Here is a 13,632-nt window from a genome sequence, read left to right as displayed (position 1 = left end):
TGTAAACGGGGCATTTTCATAAACAGCTAAAATGACAAAAATTGTAGCTGTGTTTCAAAATAGTAATTTCCTGCAGCTTTTAAACTGGTGTGTGAGCTGGTGAAGACTTTAGTGGGGAAACATGTCAAGAAAAGATTAGCTGTGTAAATTAAAACAAATCACTTTTATTGTCACATCACATGTGCAGGTACACTGGTACAGTACATGTGAGTGAAATTCTTGTGTGCGAGCTTCACAAGCAACAGAAGTGTGCAAAGTACAATAACATAAGAACAAGCAAACAAGAATGGCTAAATCTGAGAATTATATGAATAAATATATGTACAATATGAGTGTATGCATATTACTGAATGTGTATACTAAATATGTATGTCTACGTGTGTGTATATGTGTGTGTGTGTGTGTGTGTGTATACATATTTTACAAATTAAATAAAGTAAAAATAAAATAAATATATAAAATATACAGAGGTTGGTAGTTGGATATTGTGCAAAACAAGTGGCATTAATGTACAGTGTGGAGTACATAATGTTGAAGTTCCAGTAGTGAAGCTGAGGTGTCTATGACGTGTTCAGCAGTCTGATGGCCTGATGGAAAAAGCTGTCTCTCAGTCTGCTGGTACGGGACCGGATGCTGCAGAACCTCCTTCCTGATGGAAGTAGTCTGAACAGTTTATGGCTGGGGTGACTGGAGTCCTTGATGATCCTCCCCGCTTTCCTCAGGCACCGCTTCCTGTAGATGTCTTGGAGGGAGGGAAGCTCACCTCCAATTATCAGTTCAGAGCACCGCACTACTCTCTGGAGAGCTTTGCGGTTGTAGGCGGTGCTGTTGCCATACCAGGTGGTGATGCATCCAGTGAGGATGCTCTCAATGGCACAGTGATAGAAGGTCCTGAGGATGCGAGGGCTCATGCCAAATCTTTTCAGTCTCCTGAGAAAGAAGAGGCGCTGCTGCGCCTTCTTCACTGTTTTGTTTGTGTGTACTGACCACGTAAGATCCTCAGCCAGGTGTACGCCAAGGAACCGGAAGCTGCTCACTCTCTCCACAGCAGCGCCGTTGATGGTGATGGGGGTGTGTACTTCTCTGCACCTCCGGAAGTCCACTATCAACTCCTTTGTCTTTGTGACGTTGAGGGTGGGTCAGGGCGCTGACCTCCTCCCTGTAAGCTGTCTCATCACTGTTGGTGATAAGACCCACCACTGTAGTGTCGTCCGCAAACTTTACAATGATGTTGGAGTTGTTAGTGGTCGTGCAGTCGTAGGTGTAGAGTGAGTACAGGAGAGGGCTCAGTACACACCCCTGTGGAGCACCAGTGTTCAGTGTGATGGGGGATGAGGTGATGCTGCCCAGTCTGACCACTTGGCGTCTGTCAGACAGGAAGCTAAGGATCCAGCTGCAGAGGGAGCTGCTCAGTCCTAGATCCTGCAGTTTCCTGTCCAACTTCGAGGGAACGATGGTATTGAATGCTGAGCAATTAAATGGGTGTACCTAATGAAGTGTGGACTGTTTAAAACATTTATGTTTGGATTCCTCGTGTAAAGTGAATTTCTTGGACTGACATTTATATGCAGATCATGCACTACCTTAATGTGTGCATGAATTGTGTTTCTCTTCAATGCCAACAGTTAACAGAGCATGACGAATTGAACCTGCACCATTTAAAAACTGTATATTTCCAACAATTAAGATGAAACTTCAAAAGTGACTTTGAACTTATACAAGTATATTCACTCACACATGACCACTTTAACGTTTAAGATTCAAGCCAAATCCCAAAGTTAAATCTGGACTTTATCCTTGCTTTTGTTTTGCATGGGACGCACAAACACTTTGTGGAGTACTGCTGTATATTTGAATGAATATTAGATGGTGGTTTGTATCCTCGAAAGCAGTCTTCTGGATTCAGCAGTGAGTCTTTGGCTTTGGCAGCTCATCCCTTTTCTTTTCTTTTTTTTTTCGCAAACATGAATAATTAAAGTGAAACGTCCCAGAAAGAAAGCTGCAGTAAGACGCAGTGAACACTGTGTGGTGCTCTAAGTCCTGTAACTTTTACAAAATTGGGAGTGAAACAAATTAACAATGAAAAACCTTCTCTCATGCTGCCTTAGGTTCAAAAAAATACAACCCCGCATGTTCCCACCCTTCCCTCCCTCCAGGAGAACACGGCACACAGCAGGTTTCGCTGTGATGCGTGCGCCCGTGCTGAGTGATGGCGTGACCGCAGGATCACAGAGAACAGGCTGGAGGCTGGAGATGGGTTCACAGACAGGTGGAAGGAACACAGAGAAACAAGAGAGCAGCAGATGTATTTCCCTCAAACAGCAGCGCGTAAAAGGACGTTCTCAGTTAGTCTGTGGATTATCTGTGTGTCTCTGTGTGTGTATGTGTGTGTACGTGCATAAATGTATATATAAGGTCATCCTTAATGGACTCAGAGCTCAGCGAGAGCATTAGAGAAGATTAATATATTGTTTTAACTTGTGCCCAGATTATCATCACAACTCATTATTCCTCTCCTCTGCCATCACTGCAGGGTAACTCCACATGTGTGCACCTGTTATCTGCCTCTGCATGTGTGTGTGTATGCGTGTGTCTGCTTATGTTTTGTCTCGTAAGCGTGACATCATTTCCTGTCATCAAGGCCAAAGGTTGCTAAGCAACTTCACTTCAGCTGATTGTCGGAAAAGATGCTTCTCCAGTGCCGGGCTTACAGCCTTAAGTCTCGTCTTATCTCCTGTCATAAATATAACGTCTAAGGGAAAGATGCTGCTTATGTGTGCATGATCGCCCGTGCATTTGTGTGGACGAGTGTGCATTTATGCTTACCAACAGAGCGCAGGAAAAAAGGCAAGAGAGACAGAGAGAGGGAGAGAAAGAGAGGGAGGGGGAATGTATTTTCTGATAGATATGTTTCCCTGAACTAATAAAAAGGATGAGTCAGTAATGTTCCCGCCTGATGGGATAAATCCAGCTGTAACGCAGCAAAACATCGGGGCTCAAGTTGTTATTATGGAGACACAGACAACCAAAACTTTGATGTGTGACTCCAAATAAAACGCCTTCATTAAGCTGCTTTCGTGCGAGGTGATGGTTTACAGCAGTGCAATTGAAACGTGCTGTATGTTGGGGACGAATGTGAGAAAGAAGACAAACAGATATATTATTAGGAATGATGTCAGCGAGGGCTGAATAAAGATTACAAAGACTTAAACGCAATGTTGTGCAATTCAAAAAGCGCAATTTTCAGCCTTCAGAGCAACATTAATCAGCACTTCTTCATGATGGTTTAAGCAACAGTTGAGCATTTTCAACATCAGGTCAGTGCATTCAGTGACTGCTTTGGTGAGCCACGTTAGTTTTCAACAGATGCACCTAATAAAGCAGGAACTGGAAGGCCTCTTTAACAAGACTACTGCAGTGCTTGTAGGTCTTCAAGTCCAGGCTTTAGGCTCACTTTAACCATCTCGGCTCACTACGTTCACAGCATCGATTCTCTCCCTTTCTTCAAAGCCGAACTTTATCCATACTGTGATTTTGATATTTAATTGCTTGAAGGTGCCTATAAATCAAACATATTTCTCATTTGTCCACTTGCCCCAATTTGGCTTTGGCAAAAACAAACAAACAAACACAAAATACATGAAGATAAAATAAACATCATTTTTATAATTGTTTTTTATACTTTAATTTTTATTTATCAGTGGAGTTAGTGATACTTTGATTCTCCAATTATAAAAATGTTAAACTTATATACCAAATTTGAAAATAACTAGTTACCACTAGTAGCTGAAAACAGGAAAAAAAGTAAACAAATTGTATTAGAATTGTTTTATAAGATCTTAAATGCAGACGGTGTGGTGGGTTGGGCTTTTCTGCATGTGTCTGTGCCTGCGTGGAGCCTCTTTCCTCCTACTGTCCACAGACATGCATGGGTTAACACCCCCCCCCCCCCCCCCCCCCCCACCTCCCCCCGGATGGGAAAATAAGTTTTGAAAAGTTACAACACCAAACAATCATGAGTAGCCTCCTGCAAAGTGGCCGTACTTGGTTAAAAATGAGAATTACCTCTTAGTAATATTAATATGCTTATTTGTATCTTATTTATATTATGCAGGCTGTGTCACCTTCACTAAAAATGTGTTTTGTTTCCTTACAGAGTTTTTTGTTTGTTTTTGTTTAGTAAAAATTGCTCATGATGGCTCTTTTAACCGCTGGAACAGTTTAACTGATCTTGATATTTTTTACAGTGTAATCACATGTTAAAAAACGGTCATGTGCCACAGTGTCTTTGGGCAAGCTATCGCTCCTGAGGCATCAGCGTGTGCGACATCTAGAAAGTTTTTAAGGCATAAAATAAAGAGCAGTATTAATGTGTGTGTCGCTTTAAAGAAGCGTGCTCTGTCAGAATTGCCTCAGATGGTTTAAACAGACGTGAAGGAAAAGAAACCAGTTAATTACCGTTGCTTCCTTTGTCTTCCTGCTCTGAACTTTAACAAGCTGACACTGAGACAGCTGACCGTGCTGTGTGTGTGTGTCTGTGTGTGTCTGTGTGTGTCTGTGTTACCCTCTTCATACACAGATCAGGTAAAGGAGTGGAAGCATTTAGTCTCACACTGTTCACAAATGTGCATTTACAGTACGTGTGTGAGTGTGTGTGTCTGTGTGTTCTTTGTGTGAGGATGTTCCCTCGGGGGGTTGTCATGACTATTTCAACGATTGATCAGGATCATTGATCTGTAATCGAATTCCCACAGTGTGTGTGTGTGTGTGTGTTTTTGAGTGTGTGTGCGTATCTGTGACAATGGCATGAAATAAAGCATGTCCCTATATATAATGTTATGTGATGGTCACCATGGAAACACACCCAAGGGGCGCCTACCACACACTGATAATAATGTTTGGCCTAGATACCCATCCTCAACTGATAACAGAGGGAATGTATTTCTGTGTGTGTGTGTGTGTGTGTGTGTGTGTGTGTGTGTGTGTGTGTGTGTGTGCATTTCCGTACTAATGTAAACCAGCATTTGAACACACCACGATGACAAGGCTGGAGTAAAAAATGCATGAAATGATTCCGTGGAGCAGAAAGTCTTGCATGAGTTACACAAGACAGTAAGTGTGAGGGAGATGAGATGAGCTGCAGGAGCGGGAAAACGAATGGGAGTGGGAGTGGGAACACACAGCCAGGGAGACCCAATAACAGCGGATTACAACCAGCGCGCGCACGCACAAACACTCACGCAGCGGCTTCAAACAATGCTCATCAGTCTGCTCCTCCGGGAGAGTAGGATATTAGCTGCAGAGGTCGGCGTGAGTGTTTGCGCGGTTCAACGTGCGTGTGCTAGATATCTTAAACCGTGTTGTTGAGATGCACTAAATCTTTGATGTATGATGTAGGTTTAAGAGTTACAATAGCTCTGTAGAGTCTGACTGCTGTGAGTGAAGATTGTGTACCGCACAGTGTTTTCCTGCGCTGAGTGAAAACCTAATCTTAGTTTGTAGTCCCAGAGGTAAATCATCTGCTTCTGTAGTTAAGTCCTGAGCAAAATATCTCAGCATTTCAGTGTAGACCCGCGCAACCCCGAATGATGTATCATTTGATACGGTTACTTCATGTCAAGTGCCCCCACTACCCCCCACCCTCAACAGATAACGATTTTCACTTCAACTTACGACATGAAGCAGGTTACAAATTAAAGAGAAAACACGAAGCCACTAGATACCTTTGATTTTCAGACGGAGGAACTGGTGCGATGAGCCCTCCTTCGACACATTTCCTCCACTTGTGTCTGGATGACTCTGATGGAAATCTATGAAAGCGTCTGCATTTGTTATGATTCTCCTCATTCATTCACTTTATGAAAAAATTCTAAAGCAAATGAAAATGAAAATCAAAAGTTCAGCTCATCGCTAGCTTCAGGCACGCCTCCGTTTACAGAGCTGTCGTCATCAAAACTGACATCTTGACACCAGAGCGCTCTTCAAGAAAAAATTGAATAATAGAGTAGGAAAATAGAAAAAAATAATCAACAGCATCTGGGTTTAAGAGAAGTTACCAGCCGACTGGTGACAAGGAGTCATTCTCCCTATTTGGAAGCAGAAAGGTGATCAGCTCAGAGAAGTTCCATCTGTGGAAAACCGTCTTCGCGGATTCTCCTCAAATGTTCTGTTCCAGCTGTCAGAAGTAATCAACGCCTTCGAAAAACTGAATTTGAATCTGGATTGTGCGATCACGTATCGATCTCTTCTCCTGATCAGTGAGAAGTCTTCAGAGTTCTGTAAGGATGTTGCTTTTACATCACCTTCACTGACCTAAAGTCTGAATATGAGTGTCGTTCTTATATAGTGCTATTCTACTCAAACTGAGCACTCAAAGTGCTCTCTGCTACAAGTCTCATTCAGAGTTTGCATGTTCTCCCTGTATTTGCGTGAGTCCATTCCAAAGACATGCAGTTAGCGTGAGTAGATTAATCGTTGATTCTAAATTACTGTAAATGTTTGACTGTCTCTCTGTGTTGGCCCTGTGATAGGCCGCTGACCTGTCCAGGGAACCCTGCCTCTGGCCCTGTGACAGACGGGATAGGCTCCAGACATCCGTGACCCTAAGGACAAGCGTCAAGAGGACAACTATGACAATTTTGTTATAAATCCATTAAACTGGAAGAATAAAATATGCCTATGACAAGTTTTATGTTAACCAGACTCTAGACTTTGTTAAACACTCCAAAAAATAACTTAAAATAATCATGGAAAGGATTTCCACATTAATAAGTGGCTTTCTATTAGCATCAAGATTAACGTAATTTGCATGAGTTGGATCAGCTCAATTAAATTAACTTGGGCTCATCTGCAGTAAATAAGTTGAATCATCATTAATTAATTTAGTTGGTCCAGCTCAAGTATACTGATGACTTAAAGGACTTGGCATGATCATCTTCAGTGGAAACATCTAGTGTGTCACTTTGGCTCTATGCACATGCTGTCACTTCAGTTCTCTGATGATGATGACACACTCAGATATGCATTAAATAATATATCACATCTACAATCAGCCTTAGCATAAGTACAGCTGAGGCGTAAATACAGGCCCAGAAGAAAATGACTAAAAACAGAGGCTGATGTCTAAGGCCTGATTTAGAGTTTTGTGGTGAATCTTAGTAAAGCCTACTGTGTAACCTACGTAAATGGCCTGTATTTATATAGCGCTTTACTAGTCCCTAAGGACCCCAAAGCGCTTTACATATCCAGTCATCCACCCATTCACACACACATTCACACACTGGTGATGGCAGCTACATTGTAGCCACAGCCACCCTGGGGCGCACTGACAGAGGCGAGGCTGCCGGACACTGGCGCCACCGGGCCCTCTGACCACCACCAGTAGGCAACGGGTGAAGTGTCTTGCCCAAGGACACAACGACCGAGACTGTCCAAGCCGGGGCTCGAACTGGCAACCTTCCGATTACAAGGCGAACTTCTAACTCTTGAGCCACGATCGCCCCACGTAAACGTGTAACGTCATTGCCGACATTTATGCTTGTGCTGGTGCATTATGTGTTAATTACCATGTTCCGGCGTTTTATATGTGGTGCCAGCCAATAGGAACTAATTAGGATTTTTTTTTCCTCCTGGATCCCCGTCTTTACAAATCTGTCCCTGGAGTTTTTCCACTTCTTCATCCATTCTGATATTTTCCGCCATCTCCATTGCTGACATTTGTTAGTTCTTACACTGATGCTATGATTATGATTCCTTACTGGCAAAAGCACACTTGTTTTTGAAAGGTCTGTATGAAATCTGCAACAGATAGAGCTGGAAATTTTAAAGAAAACATATTTAATGTTGTATACCATTTAATATAACATATATAATTTTGAGCAGTGCAAATTAACATTTACACATTTACATGGTCACTAAAAGAGGAAAGGCCTAGACAGGTCAGACACTATAATCCTTACATCAGTAATAATGGCTTTCAAATGTAAATACATAAATTAAGACAGAAATGACTGGAAAAGGAAATACTTCATTCACAGCAACTGCTTAAAGCCTTTTACGGCGATTACAGTTCTTTAGACATAGGGTGCAAATGTCCAGAAAGAGTCACCACTTTCTGTTGTAACCATCTTTCACCATCAGTTAATGGTGTAGAATAGTGATGATGATGATGTGCTAGATAAGAAATCAAAACTTGCAAATTATTAAAACTTAAACCTTCTATTGACCATTAAAAGGTACGTGTTTTATGCACAAAGATTAAGTTTGATGTAAAAACTGGGTATATTCATGAACTGGCCTCAAACATACAGTGTCTACATATTAATATGCAGAAAAAGAAACGGTTCTGTTTATTTGAAGTAAATATTTGAATCCATCATCATATAGAATTTACAAGTCTTGGTACCCCAGGTAGTTCAGGCTAAGAGGAGTTTGGGAGCAAACATATACTACATTATTTATTGTTCTTTCTCAGAGAACCAAGGTTACAATGTAACCGTATGATCAGTGTAGTATGACAATATTGAGGCGGTGATATTTCTCTCACTGGTGAATTCAAATGCTGTGGCAAAAAAAAGTAGCTGGATACTGAACAAGCCAATCACGAGTTGTGGGCTGCATCAACACCACGTGTTGTTACATTTCTACAGAGGTGCACGTTGGGTTGGTCTGTATGTTAAAACATAGGGTTTCTGAGTGGTTTGGGATTTTAATGTAGCTGCGGTGTAGATTTCCTGCTGAAGCAGAAATCCCCGGAGACAGTGGTTGATGTCCACCAAAAACTGTTCACAGTGCAGCTTTTTTCTCTGGATCAAACAGTTACAATGCACAAACACAGAAAAACTGAGAAATGCAGATTCTTAACTCCCAGGTTATGGACACGTTTAAGTGCTGGTATATATTTCTTGCAGTTTGTACTGCACATGCATTTGGAGTGCCTCCTTTCTGTTGACCAGATTTTTCAAGTCGCTCTCCCTTTTCTTACATCTTATATCTGCTCATTCACAGAGAGAAGTTTGCTTTTCTCGCTCAAGCTGAGTTCACATGCTCTCATGAGTCCACTCAAATCTGCTTTGCTTTCAGTCTGGACATTCTGACAAATACTCTTCTGCTGAGATGTCACTGAATGACTACTACACAGAGCCTAAATCCTTCTCATTTAAGCAACAGCAACATGGGTTTTCCACCAGCACGCCACAGTTAAAACTCCCCGCTGCTAATAAGACCTAAGATTAACATAATGTCTATTTTTAATCCATCCAAATGTATTTTTTTAGTATTTAATGAGCATGTAGCCCCTCACAGCCACCACCCAGGGACTCTTGTTTCCTGTCTAATGAAGTGTAAACATCAAACAAAACATCCCCAAAAAAATTATTTGGAGGCCGCATGTAGATATTAAAATATTAGCAGGAGAGCATTTAAGTCTAGTGCTCCCTAGAAGCTGTTTGCTACTGTACAGCCTACTTCAGGTCCAATATAAACTCCCAAAGTGTAATTCAGGGACCGCCAGGGGGCCTTTGGGGAATTGCAGGGCACCCCCAGAAAAAATTAGCCCTGGTTCAGTTTCAGTGCTATTTATAACATTTAGGGGTGTTTACTTTTCCCCCGCCTGCGTCACATCACTTGTTTTTACCTCCTGTAGTGTGACTACACTGCAAACGAGTTGGCTTTAAAGCAAAAAATTCATTTCAGTTATGGAAACTGGATTCACAGGTATTGCTGCAAAGTACAAAGCACTACTTGATGCCTCCACTTCATGCCACTTTATATCTTTATTTTATTACATATAAATAAGGAATTTCACAGGTTACTCATTGCTTTGGCCTTTTTTCAAAGCTGTCGTTAGCAGCTGCTTTTAAGGTTGTAAGGTAGTTCAAGTACATTCAGCTCTGAGATCGAGTATCTCAACTGTGTCTGGACACTCTCTGATGAGCTACATAACATGTTTTTTCTTTGTATTTCACTTGCGAACAAGCCTCTGGGTCTGATAACTGACACCAGAACACAACTGCCTTTATTATCCCTCTTGTTTTTCTAATGGCCAAATGGTTAGAAAAAGAGGTCTGACAGAAGTCAGTGACAAAACAAGGCTTTAGCTCTGGTTATTGATGACTTCTGAAAACACTTTACTGATGCGTTTATGGTCTCAATAAATAGTTTCAAGTCCAAAATTGGACAATAGATGACTGGAAAAACATTATCTAGTCTGATGAATCTATATTTCTGCTGCAACATTTGGATATCAGGGTCAGAATTTGCTATAAACATCCCAAAATGATGGATCCATCTTATATCAACGGATCAGGCTACTTTCGTGCCACACTTAGAGCCCCTTAGTACCAACTGAGCATTGCTTAAACATTACAGCCTACCTGAGTGTTGTTGCTGGCCATTTACCCCCATAGCGTACCCATCTTCTCATGGTTTCCTCCAGATGGATGATACACGTCACAAAACCCAGATCATCTCAAACCCGCATCTTGAACATGGCAATGATTTCACTGGACTTAAATCCAGAGTCACCAGATCTCAGAGCACATTTGGCATGTGGTAAAATGAGAGATTCATATCATGGATGTGCAGCCGACAATCTACAAGAACTGTGTGATGCTTTCATGTCAATATAAACCAAAACATTTGAGGAACGTTTCCAGCACCGTGCTGAATCTGTACCATAAAGAAGTAAGGCTGTTTCTGAAGGGAAAAAGGGTACAAGCCAATATTAACATGTACCTATTAACTTGGCCAGCAACTATATTTCTGGGGCTTTGCTTTACTTCCTCCTTCATCCAGAGTTAAGTCATTTATAGTCAGAGTGGTTACCCCAACACCATCTACAACATACAAATACTGATAACTGTGTGTAACACGTGGCTTCAATGATGTGTTTTAGGTGTTAATGAGGGACTTAAACAGGTGAATTATGACATTCTGGCATAACTGCATTTTTCTTAATGTAAATGCTCATGATGGCCCACCATCATGGAAATATCATGGAGCGGCCTGTGGTTGGTTAGTAAACTGTGGTCCTCCGAAACCTGACACAGCATCGCCTGTAAGCTGATTTAAAGGTATTGTGTCGGAACTCTCTGGTTTTAGTGAGTCGACACCCCTGCAGAGTGTGACTGTGGAGCATCATCTCATACATGACAGCACACCCCGCCCACGCACTCCCTCACACACACACTAACACACACACACTGTCCGGGGTCGCCGCCAGGCAGAGGCAGGAGGAAGAGTATTGGGAAAAACCTACTGTGTACCGCCAGGCGGAGAAGATCGAGAGGACAAGTCACATGCTATGACTCGCTCTGTCACTATCAAGCTCTCCAACATGAAGAACGAGCCGCTCCAATCAAAACTTTCAAAATAAAATTGTGCCTCACGTCATTAAAGCGCTCATCGTGGTGGGTTTCATGGCACGTAATGAGGATAAATGTAAAAGACGGTTTAGGTTTACAATAAAAAATAAAAATAAATAAAAAAAATCAAATGAAAAAATAAATAGTTTGTTATAAATCGTAAGCGCTGTTTATCAATCTGTGTTGACCTTAATGAAAGTGTATCTGAGTGGCAGTGAAGAGCTGCTTGTCAAGTGAACAAAGTGCTTTTAATGGGTTTATTAAAGGCAAGTTTAACTGGGATGACTGGTAATTTATCAACTCTGTCATTTCTTTTTCTTTATGGAAAACTATACTGTGAGAAAGAGCTAACCTTAAACGATGGAGATCTGTATCCAGCACGGATTCCTATCAAAATTTGCAGTTCGCCTTTTTTACGCGTCACTTGTCAGTTTTCAGACGATTTGATGCACAACTTCCGGGACCGGGTCGTCTTATTTTGAAGGTAAAATCCGTGCGCGTCCGGGCTGGCTCTCTGCGTCTCGCTTAACGCAGCTCTCCTCTCCCCGGTGCGCCTCAACTCCAGTACCTGACACCGCACAGCGCGTCCACAGGCTGAGGGGACGCAGGCGCACAGGGGGGACAGCTGGTTCCTTTTTAACTTTACTTTCTCCATTTATTAAAACTTGCGCGCCACACACCTTCGCCGTTTTCTCACCTTCCTCCCCCCCCCCCCATCCTCCCTACTGGAGGACTGAGTTAGTTTGGATATCGGCAGGGGGAGGAGGCAGAGGACCAGCGGGGCTGCTCTCAGATGGAGCAACGGGGCTCCTGGAGCTGCGGGCGCACGGCGGACCCGGAGTGAGTGACGCTGGTGGATGGACGCTGCTCCCCGGTAAGAACAGCGGGCAAAGTTTTTTTTCGCTTTTTTGCTGCTATAATGTACTTTTCCCCCCTTCGCTGTGTTGTCCCGGGCTCTGCGCTGGGCGAAAGCCCGTGGCACAAAAGAAAGGAAAAATGTCCAGTTATTGTGTTGTCGCTCTTTGTCAATGGCGGGTTGTCTTTTGCAAAGAAAAAAAAGGTAAAGAATAAAATGATGTGAATAACGTGGTGAGGAGCAGTCATAAAGTGTGTGTGGCTCTATAAACCGAGTTAGTGACCTTATCGTGCTCAGGCCTTTGTGATTTGTTGCATCATTCTATAACGGAAATATTTGTTTTTATTAGATTCGGCAGTTTATTATCGGATTAATTAGACTGCTGCTTGTTTGCTGTCACAGCAATGCTGGGAAACGCTGTGGCACCGTTAATGTCGTGGTGGCCTTCACGAGGATTTAAATTCCTGCATTGAATGAAAAGAAATGTTCTATTTAGAGATGTACAGACATCAGTTGTTTGTCGTGTTCTCGTCAAGCACGATACACACTCCTGGTAAAGATTTTCTTTTCTTTTCAATTTACGCAGACGTAATGAGTCCGCCGTAAAGGCTGTGTATAAAACCGAGTTAATGGGTTTCAGAGGTCTTAAAGAGCTGTGAATATATTTGGTTCTAGTCACTGATTGAGATTCGCAAGGATTCACACATGGCTTTGGCTGTCAGCGAGGGAGACTCATAATGAGTTTTTAAAATGTTTTGAAAGCACTAATCAGCAGGTTTTCAACTGTGCAGGAGAATTGCTTTCTATTTCTTTCGTTCTTTTTTTTCAGAGGTTAATTGATGTCCGCCCAACAGCTAGTGAGTCACAACAAAATGCCATAAAGTGCCTGGACTCCTTAAACTGTCTAGGCTATGTGCCCATAATGAATACACAGGAAATAATGACAGTGGCAGATTGAATCTCATTATTTTCATCAGAAGCACACACACAGACTCACTGCTCTCCAAGCTTTGAACTTGCAAGCCAGCTCTCCCGTTGTCTGCCACACTGTAGGCACAATATATATTCCTGCACGGACTCACGGTTGGCTCAGACTTCTGTTGTTCTGATTCTTCTTCACACTGTCCAAGTAACTCTGCTCCGGCCCCAACTTACGGACTGTTAAAATGGATTTGCCAGAATCTCTGGGGATCAATAAGCAATAGAATGAGCTCGCTGTGCACCAGTGGGCAGCGTTTGCTGTGTAGTCATGACAATGTGTACTGTATCACATGCTCCAGCTCCCATCTTTGCCTGCCAATGCTGCCCAGTGTGGTGGCCGGTAAAGCTGAAAAATATCATGAAATTTTACAAAATAAATACATATGTTTCAAGCCAAAACAACCAAACTGGCTCTTGCCATCGTATTTAAAC

General features: G+C 42.3%; 1 protein-coding gene across 5 annotated transcripts in view; it reads left to right on the top strand.

Moving 5' to 3' along the window:
- LOC309708329 (voltage-dependent T-type calcium channel subunit alpha-1H-like) overlaps positions 1-13,632 on the top strand; it is a 74,265-nt gene that overhangs the window by 3,464 nt on the left and 57,169 nt on the right. For 3 of the 5 annotated variants that reach the window (XM_082536277.1, XM_082536276.1, XM_082536275.1), the window contains exon 1: positions 11,883-12,237. The exons of 1 other annotated variant lie outside the window; for it this stretch is intronic. Coding sequence is in view for 1 of the 4 variants with exons in the window: in XM_082536279.1 (XP_082392405.1) it covers positions 12,221-12,237 (17 nt within the window). In the remaining 3 variants the exon portion in view is untranslated. Of the gene's footprint in view, positions 1-11,882; positions 12,238-13,632 lie in introns of those variants that run through there. One more of the 5 variants, XM_082536279.1, reaches the window with a different exon arrangement.

This window comes from Aulonocara stuartgranti (genome assembly GCF_965226115.1).
Source record: "Aulonocara stuartgranti genome assembly, chromosome: 6".
NCBI classification, from domain to species: domain Eukaryota; kingdom Metazoa; phylum Chordata; class Actinopteri; order Cichliformes; family Cichlidae; genus Aulonocara; species Aulonocara stuartgranti.
This window is presented reverse-complemented; position numbering and strand designations above follow the sequence as displayed.